Source organism: Crocuta crocuta, unplaced genomic scaffold, assembly GCF_008692635.1.
Source record: "Crocuta crocuta isolate KB4526 unplaced genomic scaffold, BGI_CrCroc_1.0 scaffold520, whole genome shotgun sequence".
Taxonomy (NCBI): Eukaryota; Metazoa; Chordata; class Mammalia; order Carnivora; family Hyaenidae; genus Crocuta; species Crocuta crocuta.
This window is the reverse complement of record NW_027532009.1, coordinates 534,528-558,420: the sequence shown is the minus strand read 5'-3', so window position 1 is coordinate 558,420 and position 23,893 is coordinate 534,528. Positions and strand designations below refer to the sequence as shown.

Sequence of the window (23,893 nt, the reverse complement as noted above, 5' to 3'; positions counted from 1 at the left end):
ACCAACTGAGCCACCTAGAGGAAACTATATTATTATTGTTCAGACATTTTTATGAATCAGGCATTTTTACAGAGCTTAGCAGGAATGGCACATCTGTGTTCCACGTTTTGGCTGTGTGGACCACTTGCACAGGATGTATTTGCTAGGTGTTTGGCTCTGGTTGGATAAGCTCACTCACAGTGCTGGATGCTGGAATAACTGGGCCATCTGGACCCATATCTGTTCATATAGCCTGTCAGTATTTAGCAGTGTGACTTGAAGTTATTTACAGGAACTTAGATCCCAAGAAAACAAGAGCAACAAAAAAAGTAGCAGCCAGGCCTCTGGTGAACTGGGCCCAGAATCCATACAACATTACAACTAACCAAAGCAGGTCACATGACCATATCATATTGAAGTGTTTGTCTGTGAATAGAAGGGGTAAAAAACATGCACAGAATAAAAGGAACTGGTAATAGTCATATTTGCAAACAATTTACCACACTGTCCAATTTCAGTGCATTGTTGGTCCCTTTTCCTCTGATTTCTAAACATTAACTCATTTTATTTTTTTAATTAATTTATTTACTTTGAGAGAGTGTGAGTGAGTGGGGGAGGAGCACAGAGAAAGGGAGAGAGAGAATCCCAAGCAAGCTCTGCACAGGGGGTGCATACAACTCATACAACTGTGAGATCATGACCTCAGCCGAAACCAAGAGTTGATTGCTCAACCAAGCGAGCCACCCTGATGCTGGAAACATTAATTCATTCTAGAAATTAGCTCTAGTCTCTTTCTTTATTTCTTTTATCTTCTATTCTTTTATTTTCTATTTCTTTTATCTTCTATCTGTCTATCTTTTATCTTCTATCTATCTTATCTATTTCTACTCCATAAATGGACAGTAAAATCTGATGCATTTAAATAACATCTTTATACTGTAGAATTCCAATTAAAATTGCCAACCCTGCCTCTCTAACCTAAGCTCTTGACCTTTTGCATAGCCACCACATTAATCTCTTTGTTTGACTATTTATTCTTTATTTCAAATATAATTTGTCTAAAAGAGAACATTTGGATCCCTACGCGACTGCATATCTGCTTTTACTTCAGTCACTCCCTGTTGGGAGCCATTCTGAGCTCACTAGTTGAGAAAACTCCTTGTGAGGTTAAGGCAAGTTTGCAAGATCTCTTACTGTCAGATGATGACAGAAATTGTAAGAACTTTTGTGATTATGGGAGCAAACATTGTGCTTCCTGAAAAAACAGTGTTTCTTAATACTTCCCCTGAAGCAAACAGGTTATTGACCTCTGCTCACAAAGAACTAACTTTTGCTTTTGCTATGCTAAAAACATTGTCTTGCTTGTATTTGAATGCTAAAGATACATTCCTTCCCCATATAAGCATCTAAATCACCTACCTCAATCACTTTTGATAAAGGTTATGCATGACCCTTCTACAAATCTATGTTCTGGGAAATTTTTACATATCAAAGAATTTATAATCAGAAATCATTGTCTAAGGCAAACACTTCTGTGCTGTCCCCCAAGCACTTAATTATAAAATAAAATTGAGTCTCAGTCAGAGCAGAGATGCCTGGCTGGTGACCAGAAAGAATCACGTGGCTCTTTCAGTCCACCGTCTCTCACCGACAGTGTCCATCCTTCAGGGATCCCTGGACCTGCTGAAGCCTACTGCAGCAAATCCTATTCCAATCAACACCTACTTGTTAAAATTACAAATTGCAAATTACATCACTCTTAATTCCTAATCACTCCTTACTCTACAAGTTCCATTAGAAAATACACTTGGCTTGGGGCGCCTGGGTAGCTCAGTCGGTTAAGTGTCCGACTTCGGCTCCGGTCATGATCTCACAGTTCATGGGTTCGAGACCTGAGTCAGGCTCTGTGCTGACAGCTAGCTCAGAGCCTGGAGCCTGCTTCAGATTCTGTAACTCCCACTCTCTGGCCCTCCCCTGCTCTCTCTCTCTCGCTCTCTCTCTCTCTCTCAGAAATAAATAAAACATTAAAAAAAAAAAAGAAAGAAAATACTCTTGGCTTGATCTCTGAAATACATCTCTGATTATCTTTCCACTGATACTGTTTATTGCAAATAATTACCCACTGTTGCCTCATTAACTGCTGTAGTCTTTTTTCGTTTCATATTTGTTCCCAAACCTCCATGCTCTGCACAAGAGAAGTGGGCCTGTGAAATTGAAAATCATATTATTTACTTTCTCAACAACTTTCTGTGATGCCATTGAACTTCCTACTCTGTAACATTGCCTGTACAATTCTCCCTGCTCTGGCCTTGTCTACCTCTTTGATTCTATCTCTACTATTATATCTCTAGAACCACACTCCATGCACAATGGCCATTTTTCTGACTCAAAGCATGCCAAATCTCCTCTTACATGGGAAATTTAAATTTAATATCCCTTCTTCTGGAATGATTGTGACAGGTCATCTTTTTCAACTTCTGGGCTCAAGCAAAATATTATTTCAATATTCCAGAACATTCCACCTTTTTCAACTTCATGGTTACTTCCCATGATATAGATATCAATATATATATCAAAAATATATACATACATATTTTTAATTTTATTTACATTTATCACTCAATGATAGCTTTGTTCTTTGTCATTTATTGTCAACAGCATACATATTAATAGTTAAATTTCACAAAATCAGGGACTGTGTCAGTTTTTTAAATGCTTTTTATTTATTTATTATTTTGAGAGACAGAAAGAGAAAGAGATTGTGTAAAGAGGACAGAGAATATAAAGAGATTGTATAAGGGACAGAGAAATTCCCAAGCATGTTCCACATTGTCAGTGCAGAGTCCAACAAGAGGACTTGATCTCACAAACCAACTGTGAGATCACGACCTGAGCCAAAATCAAGATACAAATGCTTAACTGACCTAGCCGTCAAAGGACCCCAAGGGATCTTGTCAGTCTTGATCAGAACTTTAATCCCAGAACCTCGAACAGTGCCTGCAACACAAAAGCCATTCAATAATTGCTATTGAGTGAATAAATAGACAAGAAGGAATAATAGCCACATTGTAATTAACAAGAGTGTTTTGTTGTTTTTGTTGTAGGACAATGGTAATGAAAAATAAATTCTCTGTCCATCTGTTGACAGATCTTATCAAAATTTGTAAAGGTGAATGATCAGAATAAAATATTCAATATGCTCTAATGGTTAAACATTTCAGAAAGTCTGGGTAAAAAATTTCATTTCTATTTTCTTTCTTTCCTTTCTAGACTGACTAGAAAACATGGCTCTGTTCACTGTCCCTGGCTTTTTAGCATAGTATGTGAACCACCTAGATATTTGTGCATCAGCAATGGTCAAGAGAAATTCCTTTGAGAATAACCATTTTTGAATATTATAATTTATGTACTCCTGCATGGCTTGCATAAAAGAAAACTAAAGTTGGATCATAAGCTTTGAGATGAAATATTCCCAAACTCTGACAGATGGTAGTCATGCAAGATAAACATGTTGTAGGATTTTAACACGAGACAGAATTGCTCTAATTGTGTTTTATTGTAATTTCTTCCTTAAACACAGATTTCCCAAAACCGATCTTCTCAGTGCCCCCTTTACCTCTTTGTTTCTGAGGGTGTAGATCATGGGGTTCAGGAGTGGTGTGACAATGTTGTAGAAAAGAGTGAGAAACTTTCCCTGGTCCTTGGAAGAGCTGGTTCCTGGTTGCATGTACATGTAGATGATGTTTCCATAGAAAAGGGAGACCACTGTGAGATGGGACCCACAGGTGTTGAAGACTTTGTGCCTCCCTGAGGATGATTGGATGCTTAATACAGCCCTGACGATGTAGCCATAAGAGATCAGGATAAATACCAGAGGTGACAGCACAATGCCCACTGCCAGAATAAAGGCAATGCCTTCAATGGCAGCTGTATTGACACAGGCCATCCGGATCAGGGCAGGCATCTCACATAGGAAGTGGTCTACTTTGCAATATCCGCAGCGGGGTAGCCACAGAGTCATTGGAGACATAATCAAAGAGTTGGCCACACCACAGCCCCAAGCAAGGGACACTAAGCCCATGCAGAGACGTGGATTCATGATCACCAGGTAGTGCAGGGGCTTGCAGACTGCAACAAACCGATCATATGCCATGACGGCCAGGAGCAAGCACTCCACACCACCCAGACCCAGAAATAGGAAGAGCTGGATGGCACAGCCTGTGTAGCTGATGGTCTTGTCACGTCCGTTCAGGTTATAGAGCAGCTGAGGGATGGAGCTGGTGGTGAAACTGAGGTCCAGGAAGGATAAGTGGGTGAGGAAGAAGTACATAGGAGTGTGGAGGTGGGGGTCCAGCCGGGACACCAGGATGATGGTGGTGTTGCCCACAAGAGTCAGGAGATACGCAATCAAGAGGACCACAAAGAGGATCCTCTCCAGTTGGGGACGGTCAGAAAACCCCAAAAGGATGAAATTTCCTTGGGTGCTGTCATTGGTCCCATCCATCTCTACCTTACCTTAGGAGAATGGGAAATTGGGGAAAAAAAAAAAAAAGTAATTCACAGCCACTAGCCACTCTATGCCACACTCTTTGAAACTTCTAATAAAAACTTGTGTGTATAACTGTGTGCATAGCTTAAAACCTAAAAGAATAGAAACAGCTGGATAGGATAGAAAATTTTATAATGTCTCATCTGAAATCTACTCAAAACAAAACACAAAACCTGACCACCATTTCAAAGAGTATGATTTTTTGTGAAAATTAACAAATAGGTATTATTAATTAGAAAAAGAATAAGCAGTAAACTGACATATACTAGAGATATTTTCCTAAAAATGGACAATATCTTTAGAATATGTAAATATCTTACAAAACTTTAATGAAATAGGCTTTTTAAAATAGAAAATTTGTGTATTCTTCCTCTAGTTCTAAAATATCCTGAACAAGCTATATGTGAAAAGCAAGTCATGTCCATTTGCACTGTGGAAAGTTGTGATATCATCCTAAGAGAAATTCATTTTCTCTCATTTTCTGTGAATACATTTTCTGAATATTCCTGAAGTTGCTTGTCAGTGGTTAACTATTGGCGATTATTAATTCTTGTGAAAGTTCACCTTTTCCCAAATATATATCCCCAAGATCTCAGGTTTGAAACAGCATATTTTGGATTCTCAGGTTCTTATGATCTTTAATTACCAGGACCAGATATAAATTCATTGACCTACTCAATATTACCACAGATCATATTAGTTTTCCTCTATAATCAATCTTTTAGAAATTGAATATCTAACCTAGTCATGCCCATATACCATACTTTTCACATGGTAATATAGTGCCTTGTGTATTTACCTATCTTGAATTACCCCCACTCTCCATTCCAAATCCAGTGTTGCTGAAGACGTAAACGTTTATAGTCAAGTGCATCCTGCAACTCCAGTCACTGGTATTTGCCTTGTATTCTCATTCCCTCACATTTTCTGTCACCTTAGAACGTCTTTCTACTTTCTATCCATATATTTGTGTATCAGTTAATTTCAAGTTTAATTCACACTATTACTGCAGGTCATTTTCTTTGATTCACATATTAATTAGTTTCTGCAACAGTTTAAAAAATTTCCAATGGTTCTAGCAGATCTTTTAAACCCTGGTTTTTAGAATTTGGGAAAAGTTAGATAAAATTTCATTATACAAATTCGGGACAAGCTAAGCAAAATATTCAAATGTGCCCTCCTTATTTGTTGTTTTTATCGTTGTTTAGTTGTTATTGTTGTTTTGTAAATCAGAGTGAAATGAAGGATTAAGTCTTTGACAAAAGTGGGGGAATTGCTCTTTTGTGCCTCTTTTCTTTATTATCACTGTTAATTTTCTCCACACGGCAGCAATCTTTTGTATTTTTTCTTTCAGGTTTCCTATTGTTTGTGCCATTTGGCTACAAACCCCTTTTTCCTAAGACTTGACCATTTACCAAAGTGGTAATAGATCAGACCCCAGGTAACTAAAACACTGTCATTAAATGTCATACAGGTTAAAGTGATTTTCTTTGAATCATCATTTTAAAAAATCTGAATCACAAATTTTTATATAAAATAGTTTTAAACTCCATATTACTAATATTTAACAAGAAAGTACTTGAAGAAAATGAAAAGTAAATTAACAAACAAACAAATAGGTGTGCCTGGGTGGTTCAGCCAGTTGAGCATTTGTCTTTTGATTTTTGTGCAGGTCATGACCCAGGGTTGCCGGATCAAGCCCAGCATAGGATCCCGTGCTGAGAGTGAAGCCAGCTTAAGACTCTTTCTCTCTCCATCTGCCTCTCTTTCCCATTCATGCTATAACTTAAATAAATAAATAAATAAATAAATAAATAAATAAAATTTATTTTATTTATTTTGAGGACATAAAATCTTTTGGTGTCCAAGGAATAAAACTTTAGAAGAATGACAGAATAGGGCTAATAATTAGTATTGAAGAATATCACCTAATTCTCTGTTTAATCACAATGTGTGTAATTGTTGACTGTCTACTCATGCATTTAACCCTGGCTTTGGTTTTATGTTCATTGACCTCTTCCTCCTCTCTTCCTTTCCACCTTCAATTCTTCCTCTTAAATTTTCCTTAACTTTGTTGGTGGTCTTTAGTCACTCTTCAGAATTATCCCCCTCTTCCCAAAATGTTAAAATATTTTTTTACTTATATATTGAATACTCTACAAATCAAGCTTGGTTTTCAAAAGCCGTACAATTTGCCTTAGCTTATTTTGAAACTTAATTAGTTACTAGTATCCTAGGTATCTCCTGTACCCCAGTTACTACACTGGAGTTAAATATTGACCAAACTCCATGGCATGTATGTTTTTTATGTCCACATATAATTTCCTTATCTGGTGTATCACTACTGGACAATTTCATCACATACTATTTTTGAGACTCAGTAGTCCTCTGTGAATCTTCCATTTATATATTTATAAAATCATATACATAGTTACACATCTATTTATTATATGCAGTTATATATTACATATACATATGTAAGCATATATGTACACATGCATACATATACATATATGTATATATATAAATATATGTATATATACATAAATGTGCATATAAATAGATGTATATATACATTAAGTTATATTATATTATATTTATTATAAAATATAAAATATTGCTAAAATTTTATATTATAAAATATAATCTTTTTGTGCCAGGAAACTTAGTTATTTGGACTACATTGTGAGTGCCACAGTTATCTTTATGCACATACTATAGAAACGCTGTATTTCATTGTTGTCTATGGAACATAATTAGCTTGGTTGGCAGTGACAGAAGTGGGTTCCTGGTGCCTGGTTACCCATCATATCAATAAAATATTTTGATTGTACATTCGTATTACTCTAGTTTTCTATTATTAGCACCTCAATTTTTGTCTTTCCCACATCCAGCTTTTATATTATAACCAAATACTGTATATTGCCTTGGTCTTAAATTAAATGATAAAATGACTTTCTATTATCTGCCTTGTTTTGTTCTTGTTGTTTTTCCCTCACATTTTCTGTCACCTAGAAATGCCTTTATACTTTTTCTCCATACTTTTGAGTATCAGTTAATTTCAAGTTTAATTCATACTATTTCTTCAGGTCATTTTCTTTGATTAACTTACTACAGTTAAAACTTTTTATTGAGTGCGCCTGAGTAGCTCAGTTGGTTAGTATCTGACTCTTAATTTTGGCTCAAGGTTGGTGAGATCTGCTTGGGATTCGCTCTCTCTCTGCTCTGTCTCCACCCCGCTCTATCTCTTTCTCAAAAGTGAATAAATAAACTTTAAGAATATCTTCTTTACTCTATGGGTCACTGACATGGCTATGTTTTACTCATTCTATTTTCTATGAGTTTGCATATGCCTACCTGTTATTTTATTTGAAGTATCATTCAATGTTTATTTTATGTAAGGTATTTTATTAAATAATTCCAATAGAAATAAATTATAATTGAACAATTGTATATAATTTTGCATCTATTCAAATTGGCTGATATGTGTCGTGCTAATTTCCAAATATGTTCTGGCATCATTAAATTGACTTCTCTAAGAACCAAGTTAATACTTCTCTATTTTTTTGTGTGTGTATTTGCAGCTTCTGAAGGATTCCAAAGAATATTGTTAATTAGCAAACTAATGGACAATCTGAGAAGTGAAAAAAAGTGTCAGAAGAAATGCAATATACAGACCCTTACTCACTATTTTTGGTGGCATGTTGCCAAGTGTAGAATCAAAGAAGTTAAAATTATCTGTTTATAGATGGTTTAACTCCAGGAAATTACTCTGGTTTGTGATTTCTAGCTGCCATTTCTCTTCTTGATCTTGTCCCCAGAAGAGGTCGAGCTTAAAGCTGGTGGGTTGTGGGTGACTCTATTCAATGTCATAGACCATAAGAGCAATCCATGAGAGAGAGTGATAAAGGGAATACCTCCTGAGGTTTGTCTTTCCTATGTAACTTCAAAGGATCTAAACTGCCCTACAGAAATGTTTCTATGGAAATGACATGAGAAGAATCATTACTCTGGAGAAAAGCCTGGTAAACAGTGCAGAGAAGATCTAGAATAATAGGGATTTTGATACCTCAGGAGACTTCAAATTCCCAAGAATCATTAGTGTATAAATTGGAAGGTTCAGAAACAGAAGTCACAAGGGGGAAATAAATCATATTTCTGTGCTTTGGTATGACTATAACAAATATATGACATATTGTATATAACATATATATATATTATAACAAATATAAAATATATAAAGTTATACCAAAAATGTATAAATATATTTTCATCTGCCTATGACAGAAAATGAGGAAACCTGAACTTTGTTTTCTACTGTTTTGTTTTGTCATGATTAGAAATGTCCTTATAACTTCCTTGTAGCCAAAAATTAATTTATAATTTCTGCAAACCTGATAAACCATTTAGTTCTCTCTTCTTCAAGCAGAAATTTACTATCACAGACAAGCAAAACATAGTTATCTTGATATTAGAAGTTACAGCACAGCAATGTCTCATTTCTCTTACCTTTTCCCACAGAACCAGGAGAATGAAGGCTCAAATGGCATCTGGAGCTCTTCCATGGAGCAGCACGGTAAATGACACAGCAGTCTATTTTCATATACGTAGTAAAGATTATGAATTATGGAGTTTAACTTCTTCTGGATTTGAAAATGGAGAGTCAACACCCATGCACTAATGCTTTAATTATAAAATCTCACTGAATAAATTTGAACTAGCACAAACAACAATAGATAAATTATGGAGTGATATATAACTCAGCCATGAAAAATAAGGAAATCTTTTTGCAACGAAGTGGATAGTGTATTAGAGAAAGACAAATACCATATGATTTCACTCATATGTGGAATTTGGGCAGAGGGGATTATGAACATACAGGAAAGGAAGGAAAATATAAAATAACATAAAAACAGGGAGGGAGACAAACCATAAAAGACTCTTAAATAGAAAAACCTGAAGGTTGGTGGAGGGGAGGTGTGTGTGGGATGGGTGAATGGGTGATGAGCATGAATGAAATATTGGCTAGCTGTATTATTCTATTTTAAAATTTGCACAATTGTCTTTCAGTTTGTTATTAAGAAGTTGAAAGTCATTATGGTTCCTAACACATTTTTCTTTTTAGAGAGGCTTGTGAATCTATTATGTGTTTTGAGCATACCAAATAGCACAAATTTTCATCTACTTACCTCAAGGGTCTCAGGAAGCCCCTTAATGTGACCATACATGACTTTTAGCTCTGGGAAATGTTTTTGATTTATTTCATTGATTATGTCTTTCCTCTATTTCCTTTGTTTTCCAATTATAAAACTGCTTTTACACATGTTGGGTCTCCTATATAAATTTCTCTTTTATGTCTTACTTTTATTCTTTTATGTTTTTATTCTACCTTACTGAATATTTCTTCAATTTGATCTTTTAACCCTTCTGTTGATTTTTAAAATTAATCACCACATTTTTAACTAGCAGGAATATATTGTGGTTTTATGGATTACTATTTTTGTATGTCCTTTTATTTCACTTTATATCTTCTTTCATGTATCCTAAAATTAATTTCTCTAAGATTAATTATTCTTCTTACCCTGTGTATGTTTCTTCCAAGTTTCATTGTTTTGTTTATTTGGGTTTATATTTCTTTTGAAAATGAATCTCCTCAATATCTAATGATATTTCTCTGTTCATTATATGAATGAGCCACCCAAATAAAGTTCTAAAGAGCACAAACCTTGTTAAAAGGTAGCCAATATAAGTATCAATTGGGAATACTCATTTTACTCTGAGAAATTTTAAATTACTTGGTTCTGTAAAAAAAAAATACTATGGTCTCTGACTTTATTATCTTCAGCTGTTCAACTTTTATGGATAGGATAGTGTCTTCTTTAGGGGTTAGGAATATGACTGTAAGTATTATCAAACAAATGGGAATAAATTGAATACCCAATTCAGGATGATGATAATATAGGCATTTCTATTGTCAATTTGGTCATCTGTCTGTAGCTGTAAATGCTATGCCTTCCTGTTCAAAATCTCTAAAGGAAATCTTTGGCTTTTCAAAACAATCCAGTGAATAAATGGGCAAGAAACATAAACAATTCTTTCCAAAGAAGATATCCAATGGCCAAGAGACACATGAAAAGATGCACAATATCACTCATCACCAGGGAAACACAAATCAAAACCACAATGGGATATCACCTCACACTTTTCAGAATGGCGAAAATTAACAACTCAGTATACAACAGATGTTGCAAGGAAATGGAAAAAGGAAAACACTTTTGCACTATTGGTGGGAATGCAAACTGGTACAACCACTCTGGAAAACAATATAGAGCTTCCTCAAAATTTAAAAATAAAGTACCGTATGATCCAACATTACCACACTGGGTATTAACCCAAAGGATACAAAAATGCTGACTCAAAGGGGTACATGCACTGCAATGTTTATAGAAACATTATCAACAATTATGGAAACAATTATGGCCAAATTATGGAAAGAGCCCAAATGTCCATTGACTGATGAGTGGATAGAGAAGAGGTGGTCATATATATACAATGGACTATTACTTGGTGATCAAAAATAATGAATGCTTGCCATTTGCAATGATATGGGTGGAAGCAGAACATATCTAAGTGAACTAAGTCAGTCAGGGAAAGAAAGATATGATTTCACTCATATGTGGAATTTAATAAACAAAATAGATGAAATAGGGGAAGGGAAGGAAAAAAGAGATAAAAAACAGAGGGAAATAAACCAGAATTTTTTTCTTTCATAGTTTACTGTCAAGTTGGTTTCCATATAACACCCAGTACTCATCCCAACAAATGCCCTCCTCCATGCCCATCACCCCCATTTCCCTTTCCCCTACTTCCCCCCCATCATCCTTCAGTTTATTCTCAGAATTCAAGAGAGTCTTAACTATAGAGAACAAACTCAGGATTACTGGAGAGGAAGTGGAAGGGGCTGGGCTAAAGGAGTGATGAGCATTAAGGAGGGCACTTGTTGGGATGAGCTCTGGGTATTAAATATAAGTGATGTATCACTAAATTCTGCTCCTGAAACCAGTTCTACACTATATGTTAACTAACTTAAATTTATGGGTTGGATTTAGCTCAAGTGAGTACTTCACAGTGGTTATTGAATTTAAATTTTAAAAATATTGAACAACAACAATAAAAAAGAAAAGAAAAGAAAGCTTGGGTTTTAATATGATCCTCTGAGCCATGTAAATCTGAGTCACTTCATGCATTATCCAAAAGTGAAACCATGAAAACAAAAGCATTTTAAACCATCCAAATTTTATGTTAGCATAAAAATAAACACAAGGCAACAAAATTAACTTTGGGGACCATACTGGAACTGAGGGTCAGTAATAAACAATACAAAGTATATCAGTGCTATGTGTTGCAGTGTCTGATTTAGTATGGTAGTCAGAATTCTGAGATAACCCTAATAACCCATGTCCTAATATTATTTCCTTTGGTGATAATGACTGGTTATTTTCTTCACGCTTAGATTATATCAAAAGTGATTTTCCATATGTAATTAAGATTGATTTAATTCAACCTTAATATTCCTAATCAGCTGACTTTTAAATATATATATAGATATATATATCTATATATATCTAAATATATATATATATATCTTAGAAATATAAACTTTCCTTTTTNACCTGGCTATTATGTTTTAATAAGCTGGTATAACCAGCTCAAACAAATAAAGGACCATGGACTTCCAGTAATCTGGTAAGCCATTCTTCACTGACCTTACCTGAACACTCTCAGTGAATTGTATTAATAAGAGTTGATCTAATAAACTATCTATAGACCTAATGACATATTTTATATTATCCAGAATATGAGTTTTCAAGCCTTAATTAGCCTAAGGACAGAAGCCCCAGTTTCTAAGGCTTAAAAATTTCTATTTTTTCCTCTTAGTGAAACCATATGTGAATTTATTCATTGGTATCTTCCCTTTCATTTTTAGTTAATATACTCAAATATATATTTAGCTCTGTATGGAAATATTTGTTTTATTTATGAACTTTCTCCTAAGATTTTGACCTTCCCAATAGTATCTCAAAATATCAGCCTGGGAAAATTGCAGAGGGGGAGGATCCTAATCTCAACTTGTCCCACAAATACACCTAGATAATAGCCATACTGGTGCAATTAACCTAGAAAGAAACCAAAATACTAGCAGACAGATTCCTCACAACTAATCCTGGAGAGGAGGCCACATGGAAAATGGTACAAAAGGAGGAGACCCGGTTGGGTGGGAACCAAATAAATCACACACCTTAACAACTGTGTGAACCGGCGCTTTCAATATACCTTGCTAACAGTCCACACCCTGCTCCCATCATCTCCTGTGGATTTGCCCCTTCTAACTTGTCCCACTCAGTACAGGCTTTCCAGTGCTGCTCTAGCCAGACCTCATTCTTCACCACGGCTGGCAGGGACTTATACATGTCTTGTTAACACCATGCACCCATTCTATCCTATGGATTTGCCCCATTCAACGCACTCCACTCAGCAGGCATCTATCCAAAGTGGAACCTGATTCCTCTCAGTCTGCAAACAGCCCTGACACCATCTAGCAGCAATCCAAAGTGATCCCTTCCCTGGTTGTAAGGGAAGATAACCACACACATCTGCTCAACTCTTGCTCCCGCAGTGGAGTAGGTAAGACATTTGATCTAACTGCCAGCCCCACTCACAACTAAATCATCATGGGGCCATCAAAAATAGAGAACCCTGTAGGTCAGGTCACTATAACCCTAACAGATAGGGGAAAAGACAATTTGTTTCACCGCCAGCTCTGCCCACCAGTGAAAGTCTCTCAGGAGATAATGCAGGGAAGAAAGACTGCAGGTAAGTATTACCAAAGTTCTGGAAGACTGACTGAATGCAGACATCTGGTCTGAGCAAACGCAAGTCCAAGGTAGACTAAGACTCACATCTTAAGAACACAGGGACCAAAATCTGTCCACACCATGGAAAGAGGACCATTGCAGCAGACTGGACTGAAGAAAAACATGTCACAACAGTAGGTAACATACAACACATGGGAGACATTCCTTGTGCACCTGCCTCTGGTGAACGTAAGAGGGCATTTAGGACTTTTTATTCATAAGGCCACTACTTTCAAGATCAAGAGACACAGCTGACTTTCTTTATACATAGAAACAAATACAGAGTTAGACAAAATGAAGAGACAGACAATAATATAAAAGAACAGAATAAAATATTTTTCAACAATAAATAAAACAAAGATAAGCAATATATCTGATAGAGAACTCAAAGTAATGGTCATAAAGATACTGAGGAAAGAGTGAAGGATCTCAACAAGCTGTTCAACAAAGAAAGAATATAAAAAATCAATCAGAGATGAAAAATCCATAACTGAAATTACAACTACAGTAGAGGGAATCAATAATAGGCTAGATTGGGTCTCCTGGGTGGCTCAGTCGGTTAAGCATCCGACTTCCGACTCATGATCTCTCGGTTCTTGGGTTCGAGCCCTGCGTCAGGCTCTGTGCTGACAGCCAGCTCATGGAGACTGTTTCAGATTCTGTGTCTCCCTCTCTCTCTGACCCTCCCCTGTTCACGCTGTCTCTCTCTCTCAGAAATAAATTTTAAAACATTAAAAAATAATAGGCCAGAGGGAGCAAAATAACAGATCAGTGAAATGTAACACACAGTAATTGAAAACAGTCAAGTTGAACAACAAAATTACTACTACTACTACTGCTACTAATGATAATAGAAAATAGAGAATAGGTAAAGGGAACTTAGCAACATCATCAAGGTTAATAATATTCCATTATAGGAATCTCAGAGGGAGAAGACAGAGAAAAGGGAGCAGAATATGTATTTGAACAAATAATAGTAAAATTTTTTTCCTAATCTGGGGAAGAAATAGACATCCAGATACAGATGACACAGTGACCCGTCAGAGAAATCAAATCAAAAATCTCCACGACAAGAGACATAATAATTAAAATAGCAACAAGTAGTAATACAGATTGTTGAAAAGCATGAAAAAAACTAATATGGTCATATACATAGGAAACACCATAAAGCTATCAACTGATAATTTATCAGAAAATCAGTGGGGCAGACAGGAAAGGCATGATATATTCAATGTCCTGAAATGGGGAAAAAAAAAAAAGTGCAGCAAAGACTGTTAGCAGGCTATCATTCAGAATAGAAGGAGAGATTAGAGTTTCCTCAACAAAGATAAGTTTTAAAAAACTCATCACCATTAATCAAGCTTTACAAGAATTAGTGTTAAAGAGAATTATTTGAGCTGAAAAGACAAGTTACAGTCAGGAGTAAAATATAAAGCAACAACAACAATTACAGCTATGTGTAAACAATAAGAATAGTAAATTAATCACTGGTAAGATCAATATAGAGGTGAAAGCAAAAAAGAAGTAAAATCAGTTATATTTATAAAAAATCAGACAAAGAATCGACAAAGTAAAAAGATACAAAGTATGACATCATATACATAAAATGTATAAGGGAGAGGGATAAAGAATGGGCTTCATTCTTTTTAAAAAAAATTTTAATAGTTTATTTATTTTTGAGACAGAGCATGAGCGGGAGAGGGGCAGAGAGAAAGGGAAACACAGAATCTGAAAAAGGCTCCAGGCTCTGAGCTGCCATCACAGAACCCAATGTGGGACTCAAATCCACTAACTGTGAGATCATGACCTAAGCCAATGTTGGATGCTTAACCAACTGAGCCACCTAGGCGCTCCAAGGATGGGCTCATTCTTAAGTGACCATCAACTTGATATAGACTTCTAATGCAGATGTCATATGCAAATCTAATGGTAACAACAAATAAAAAATTAGTGATAGATAAACCAAATAGATAAAACCAAAAAAAAAAAAAAGGAATCCAAGTATATCACTAAAGAAAGTCAGCAAACTATGAGAGAAGAGAGAAAGAAAAGATCAAAGAACTACAAAAACTAGAAAACAACAACAAAATATCAATAAGTACACATCTAGCAATGATTACTTTGAAGGTAAATGGACTAATCATTCCAAACAAAAGAAGATGATGGAATGGATTTAAAGGAAGCAAGACTTATCTATATGCTGCCTAAAAGACACTTATTTCAAACCTAAAGACACATGCAGATTGGAAGTGAAAGGATGAAGAAGAAACACTTATCTTACAAATGAATGTGAAAAGAAAGCTGAGGTAGCAACACTTACATCTGAAAAAAAAGCTTCATAACAAAGATGGTAACAAGATACAAAGAAGCAAGAAATATCTCAAGGAAACAATGTAGCCTTACACCTAAGGGAGCTACAAAAAGAACAGCAAACAAAGCCTAAAGCCAGCAGAGAAAAGAAAATAATAAAAATTAGAGCAGAAACAAAAAACAAATAAATCACACAGAAACTAACAATAAACAAATAATCCCCAAAGTTAATAGTAATAACAACAACAAAAAGACAATAGAAGGGATCAATTAAACCAGGAGCTGGTTCTTTGAAAAAAATCAACAAAATTGATAAACATTTAGCCAGACTCAGAAACAAATAAACAAACAAAAAAAGATAGAGTGAGAGAACTCAAATAAACAAAATCAGAAATGAGGGAGGAGAAATAAAATCACAAAAATGCAAGCAATTATAAAAGAATGTTATAAAAAACTATATGCCAACAAGTAGAACAAACTAGAAGAAATGAGTAAATCCATAAAAATCATATAACCCACCAAAACTAAAGCAGGAAGAAAGAGAAAATTTAGATAGACAGATTACCGACAATTAACTTGACTCAGTAATCAAAAAAGTCCCATCAAAAAAAGCCCCATGACCTGATGGCTTAGCAAGTGATTCTACCAATTATTTAAAGAGGAGTCAATACCTATTCTCAGACTATTCCAAACTCCAAAAAAAAAAAAAAAAAAAAAAAGATGAAGGAAAACTTCTAAAGTGATTTAATGAGGTCAGCATTACCCTGATACAAAATAAAGATCCTACCAAAAAAAAAAAAAAAAGGAAACTATAAGTCAATATCTGTGATGATCATATGTGAAAAAATCCTCAGCATAATATTAGCAAACTGAATCCAACAATGAATTAAATAATCATTCACCACAATCAAATGGGATTTATTCTGTAGATGTGAATGTAGTTCAATATTTGAAATTCATTTAATGTGATTGATACATCATATCAAGAGAAAGGATGAAAAAAATGCCATAATTTCAATATTATCCATCATAAAAAAGAATGAAATCTTGCCATTTGCAACAACATGCATGGATCTACACAGCATAATGCTAAGTGAAATAAGCAAGTCAGAGAAAGAAAAATACCATGTTTCACTCATCTCTGGAATTTAAGAAAAAAAAAACAAATTGGAAAAAGAAAAGAGAGAGAGAGAGAAAAACCAAAAATCAGACTCTTAACTATAGAGAACGAACAGATAGTTGCCAGAGTGGGAGTTGATTGGGTGATGAATAAAATAGGTGAAGGGGATTAAGAGTACACCTATTTTGATGAGCACTAAGTAATATATAGATATGTTGAATCACTATTTTTTTACACCTGAAACTCATATCGCATTGTATGTTAACTAAAATGAAATTAAATTTAAAAGCAAGCAAGCAGACAAATGAATAAACATACAACTGTTGCAGACGAAATGACACAAAGGACAAGACACACACAAAAGACAGACACAGACACAACCCCGGCCGGAGGAACTATTCTCCGCAAGCCCCTCCTGCGGTTTATTTTATACCCCGGTAACTGGATACAAACTGAAATCTACAAGATGCATTCCTTTACCAATTAAGGGCAAGTAGCCAGNGTTGCAGTAACTGCAGCCACTGCAAGAACTGAAGCTATGATTAGTCCAAGCATGCGTCGGGACCGGTGAAGCAAAGTTTGTATAGCAGTCACCAAATGAGATACAGCAAAACAGTCCGACCAAGGTCTTGTCAAATTTACAGGCAACCATACTTCTNTAAGGGATGCTTAGATGTAGTGGTCTCAGCTTTGGAAACTATTCCGATGCCACCATAGACTGTATGCCGTTTACCACAAAATCGCAGACAGGCACAGTCAGAGTCCATAGGCTTTTTGGGACCTTAAGAGTGCCCACCCGTGGAGCCACAGGATCAAACCCAGAAGGCAAGCCAGACCGAATTGCATATTCACATCTATATATATACTAGAGGTTACTATATTCCTTCTCACAGAATTCTACAGATAAGACTAACAATGACAATGACAAAGAGGACAAAACAGATACAGAAGTGGCCACAAAACAGGTTTATGAGTTTGCTGAAGGGCCAACCGACGTTTCGGTGTGCCCTGGGGGAGGGAAATAGCTGCGTCCAGCTTTTCATTTAATCCCCCAGACAGAAGCACATGTGCATTTAAGGATCCAGGTGATAAAATGATTTACCTCATTTTTTCTTAATAACAACAATGGGAGTGCTCGAGGAACTTGAGCAGTGGCCACTAGTTTTCTGACGGAATGGTTACAGAAGCCCCATGGGAGAGAGAAGATACNTCCCCGCGTCCCTAACCACGCTTTCTTGTGGTCACTGTCGGGCTCCCACAACAACCATTTCAACAGATGCAGAAATAGCAATTGACAGTGACACATCGATTCATGATATAGCCCACAACAAAGTAGGTTAAGAGAAAACGTACCTCAATATAATGAAGACCATATATGAAAAACCCACAGTTAATATCATACTCCGTAAGTAAAAACTGAAAAATTTCCCTGTAAAACCAGGAACAAGATAAGCATGTCCATTCTCAACAATTTGATTCATCATAATATTGAACGTCCAAGCCACAGATATCAGACAAGAAAAAGTAATAGAAGGCATTCAAATTGGTAAGAAAGTAGTAAAACTCACTATTTGCGGATGGCATGATACTAAATATATAAAACCCAAAATACTCCACCAAAAAGACTACTAGAGCTGATAAATAAGTTGAGTAAATTCAATACAAAGTCATTTTGCAGAGATACACTGCATTTGTATTAACTAATAATGAAGCAAAAGAAAGAGAAATTAAGAAAGCAATCTCACTTACAAATGCACCAATACTAATAAAATACCTAGATCTAACGTAACCGAGGAGACCTATGGTCTGAAAATTATAAAACTATGATGAAAGAAATTTATGACACAAAAAAATAGAAAGATATTCCATGCTCATGGATTAGAAGTTCAAATAGTGTAAAATACCCAAAGAAATATATAGATTTAATGCAAATCTTATCAAAATATCAACATATTTTTTCACATGTAGAGCAAAGAAATAAAAAATGTTATGGAATGACAAAAACCTTAAGTAGCAAAAACCATCGTGAAAAGGCACGAAAAAATATGAAGGTATCACCGTTCCAAATTTCAAGTACTATATACTAAAAAGCTGGAAAAAGGCACAAAAATAGACACGTAGACGAAAGGAAGAGTATAGAAAGCATAGAAACAAACCCATGATTTTATGGTCAATTAATCTTTGACAAATGATGAATGAATATACAATGGGAAAAGACAGTCTCTTCAACAAATGGTGCTGGGACAACTGGTCGGTCACATGCAAAAGAATGAAACTGGACCACTTTCAGAGCACCTGGATGTCTGACTTCAGCTCAGGTCATGATCTCACGGTTCGTGGGATCAAGCCCTGCATTGGACTCTGTGCTGCATGTTTGCTTAGAGCCTGGAGCCTATTTCAGATTCTGTGTATCCTTCTCTCTCTGCCCCTCCTCCACTTGTGGTCTGTTTCACTCTGTCCCTAAAAAATAAATAAATGTAAAAAAAAGAGAGGGAGAGAAAAAATTAAACTTGGACCACTTTCTTACACACACAAAAAAATACACTCAAAATGGACTAAGGACCTAAATGTGACACCTGAAACCATTAAAAAAAACAAAAAAACAAAAAAAAAAAAAAACCCTAAACTAAAAGAAGAACACATGCAGTAATTTATCTGAAATTGGCCATTGAACATTTTTCTTGATATGTCTTCTAAGGTAAAGAAAATAAAAGCAAAAATGAGCTATTTGAACTACATACTACATTGAAATGAAAAGCTTCTGCATAGCAAAGGAAATAATGAAACGAAACCTACTAAATGAGAAGATATGGCCTATCCAATAAAGGGTTAGTATCCAAAATATATACAAAACTCACACAACTCAGCCCTTCCAAACAAGTAATTCAATTACAAAATGATATATCTCTCAAAAGAAGACATAAGGATGGCCACTGAATACATGAGAAGATGCTCAAAATTACTCATCATCAGGGAATTGAAAGTCAAAGCTACAATGAGATGTTACCTCACAATTGTCAAAATGTCTTCAATCAAAAATAGACAAAACAAGTGTTGGAGAGAATATATAGAAAAACAAACTCTCCTGTACTATTGGTGGTAAGGTAAATTGGTGTAGCCACTTTGGAAAACAGTATGGAGTTTCCTCAAGAAGTTGCCATTTGCAACATGTGGATGGAGCTAGAGTATTGGTAAGCGAAATAAATCAGTCGGAGAAAGGCAAATACCATGTGATTTTACTCATATGTGGAATTTAAGAAACAAAGGAAACAAAGAAAAAACGAGAGACAAAGAAACAAAAAACAATCTCTTAAATATAGAGAATAAACTAAAGCTTTCTGGAGGAGAGATGGGTAGCGGAATGGGTGAAATATATGATTAAGATGAACACTGAGTAATGTTTAGAAAGTTTGCTCCAGTGAGGAAGTAGAATGCAGTCACAGTTGTTGGCAGTGTGGTCTGAGGAGCTCCTGGGTTGCTGGGGGAGAAGCGGTTACCAGCTTGGAGTGCATCTGTTAAAGGAGATAAGGCCTCTCCATGGGCAAGACTTGGTGGGTGACATAGTGCTGCTCTATTCACCAGTATCTGTATACAGGAACAAAGACAGCAGCTGAGGCCAGGAAACCCTGGCACCTGCTGTGTGTTGTGATTTACCATAAACTCTGAGCTGCTGCCACTGTGCAGTTGCACAAACATTTACTGGGACAAGCCGGTATGGGCACAGTGCAGTGAGAACCTCCTATAGAGGATCAGGCAGTCCAAGACAAACCATGGGGCTATCTGAAGTGTGGGGCTTTAAAACACAGCTGCGCCTGAGCTGAAACTCTGGAAGGAGGTGCCACCTGTCAGCCAGACAGCTTAGACACAATCAATGGAAAGGTGGGGAGCAGATGGAAGCCAGAGTCATGGGAGGGTGATTGAGTGTGTGTTTGTGAGGAAGCAAACTTCTTGCTCCAGACACTAGAGAAACTGTTTTCACCCCCAGCCTATAAGCACTAATAGACCTCAGTGACCTAAACAAAGACACCGAGTGGAGAATAAAGCCATTGCAAAAAGCCACAACCTCTGTGTCCTCTAACTTCCTCTCCACTAAGATCAAATACTCCTGAGGATCAAAGTAGTAGGTCCCTCCCCCTGAAGACCAGCACAAATACCTTCCACAGGCTTAGTCTACTGAACATAGAGTGCTGCAAAATTTCAGCTCCTAGAGAAACTGGATGTGGTCTCATTTATTTGCTTCTTTGTTCTCTTTTTTCTTTATTTCTTGGATGCAGAAAGCAAATTATTTTATCTTATTTTATTAATATTTTTTAATTTTTATGTTTTTCCCTTTCTGTCTTTTTTTTTAAATCAAGCTTCACTTATAAAGCAGACAAAATACCCCTAGGATATAACTTTCTTTATTTGATTTTTTAATTTTTAATTTTTACTTCATTTTGTTATTACTATATATTTTTCTTTCTCCAAAATGACATCATGGAGGAATTCACCTCAAAAGAAACAACAAAAAGAAATAACGGCCAGGGATTTAATCAACATAGATACAAGTAAGATGTCTGAAAAAGAATTTTAAACAACAATTATAAGGATAATAGCTGGGCTTGAAAAAAAGCATGGAACAGACCAGTGAATCCTTTTCTGCAGAGATAAAAGAACAAAAGTCTAATCAGGCCAGAGTTAAAAATGCTATGCCTAAGTTGCAAACCCAAATGGATACCATAAAAACAAGGATCGATGAAGCAGAGGAGTTAATTACTAATATAGAAGTTATGATTATGGAAAATAATGAAGATAAAAGAGGGAAACAAAGGTAATGGATCATGAAAGTAAAAATAAGGAATTTGGCAACTTACTAAAACAATAATATTTATAGCATAGTTGTCTCAGAAGATGGAGAGACAAAAATGGATAGAAGGATTATGTGAGCAAATTGTAGCTAAAAAGTTCCCTAATCTGGGGAAGGGCACAGACATCAAAATCCAGGAAGCGCAGAGAACTCCCATCAAATTCAACAAATGACAACCATTGCCAAGATATATCATAGCCAAATTCACAAAATACACAGAAAAGGAAAGAATCTTGAAGTCATCAAGGGAAAATAAATGTCCTTAACCTACAAGAGAAGACAGATCAGGTTCTCAGTGGATGTGTCCACAGACACTTGGTAGGTGAGAAAGGAGCTTCTCATTCAGAGTGCTGAATGGGAAAAAATATGCAGCAAAGAATACTTTATCCAGCAAGATGGGCATTTAGAATAGAAAAAGAGGTAGTGTTTCCAGACAAACAAAAACGAAAGGAATTTGTAAACACTAAATCATCCTTACAAGAAATATTAAGGGGACTCTGACTGGGCAGTGGGGTAACAAAGGCAGCAAAGAGTAGAAAGAAACAAAGTATATTACCAGAAGTACCAATTTTACAGGGAACACAGTGGCACTAAACTCATATCATTCAATAATCACCTTGAGTGTAAATGGAATAAATCCCCCAATAAAAGACATAAGGCATCAGAATGGATTAAAAAAAAAAAAAAAGGCAAATCTATTACTGCACACAAGAGACTCATTTCAGACCTAAAGACATCAACAGATTGAAAGTGAGATGATGGAGAAATATCTATCATGCTAATGGACATCAAAGGAAAGCTGGACTAACCATACTTATATCAGACCAACTAGATTTTAAACCAAAGAGTGTAAAAAGACATAATGAAAAGTATTATATCATAATTAAAGGATATATATGTCAAAAAGATCTGACAATTGTAAATTTTTATGCCCATAATTTGCAAGCATTAAAAGGTACAAATGTATATTTAATAAATAATAAACATAAACACTGATAGTAATACAATAATAGTAGGGAACTTTAACACCCTACTTGCAGCAAAGGACAGATCATTTAAGGAGAAATTCAACAAGGAAACAATGGTTTTGAATGACAAACTGGATTGGATGGACCTAACAGACATATTCTGAAACACTCCATCCTAAAACAGCAGAATACACATTCTTCTCGAGTGCACATGGAACATTATCCAGATTAGACCACCTACTGGATCACACATCAGCCCTCGAAAGATACAAAAAGATCGAGATCATATCATGCATATTTTCAGACTATAATGCTATGAAACATTAAGTCAACAGAAGAAAATCTTGAAAAGACCATAAATATTTGGACGTTAAAAAAATGCTACTAAAGAATGAATCGGTTGATCAGGAAATTAAAGAGACAATTTAAAAACACATGGAAGCAAATGAAAATGAAAACACAACAGTTCAAAACCTTTGGGATGCAGCAAAAGCAGTCATAAGAGGGAAGTATATTGCAATAGAGGCCTACCTTAAGAAACATGAAAGGTCTCAAATACACAACCTAAACTTAAACCTAAAGGAGGTAGAAAAAGAATAGCAACTAAAGCCTAAAGCCATCAGAAGGGAAATAATAAAAAATTAGAGCAGAAATAAACAATACAGGGGAAAAAATAACAGATCAATGAAACTAAGAGCTGGTTCTTTGAAAGAATTAATAAAATTTATAAACCCCTAGTCAAACTCATCAAAAAGAAAAGAAAAAGAGCCCAAATAAAAGGGGAGAGATCACAACCAAAAACACAGAAATACAATAATTACAAGAATATCATGAAAAATTATATACCAAAAAACTGGGGAAACTGGAATAAATGGATAAATTCCTGGAAACACAAATTACTAAAACTTAAACAGGAAGAAATAGAAAATTTGAACAGAACCATAACCAGCAGAGAAATTGAAATAGTACTCAAAAATCTCCACCAAACAAAAGTGCAGGGCTAGATGGCTTCCCATCATTTAAACAAAATTTAATACTTATTTTTCTCAAGCCAAATGGCTTCCCAAACACTTAAAGAAATGGTCTTTAAATTCTTCTCAAAATGGTCCAAAAAAGAAAAAAAGAAAAAGAAAAAGAAGGAAAGAAATGAAAAGAAAACTTCCAAATTCATTGTACAAGGCCAGCATTCTATACCAAGATCCCATT

General features: G+C 35.5%; 1 protein-coding gene across 1 annotated transcript; it reads right to left on the bottom strand.

The window, feature by feature from the left end:
* Positions 1–1,595: 1,595 nt before the first annotated feature.
* On the bottom strand, positions 1,596–4,483 carry LOC144241391 (olfactory receptor 2W3-like). Its single transcript, XM_077775951.1, has 2 exons — positions 3,568–4,483; positions 1,596–1,627 (listed from the first exon to the last, which is right to left on the bottom strand). Exons 1-2 carry the CDS (start codon positions 4,481–4,483, stop codon positions 1,596–1,598), a joined length of 948 nt encoding a protein of 315 aa, XP_077632077.1.
* Between the last annotated feature and the right edge of the window lie 19,410 nt (positions 4,484–23,893).

Excerpts from the sequence above, each read along its gene's own strand:
- LOC144241391 (XM_077775951.1), bottom strand. The coding sequence starts at position 4,483 with ATGGATGGGACCAATGACAGCACCCAAGGAAATTTCATCCTTTTGGGG. Across the intron at positions 1,628-3,567 it reads GGCACTGAGAAGATCGGTTT|GTGAGAGACGGTGGACTGAA; the intron begins TGGGAAATCTGT and ends TGGACACTGTCG.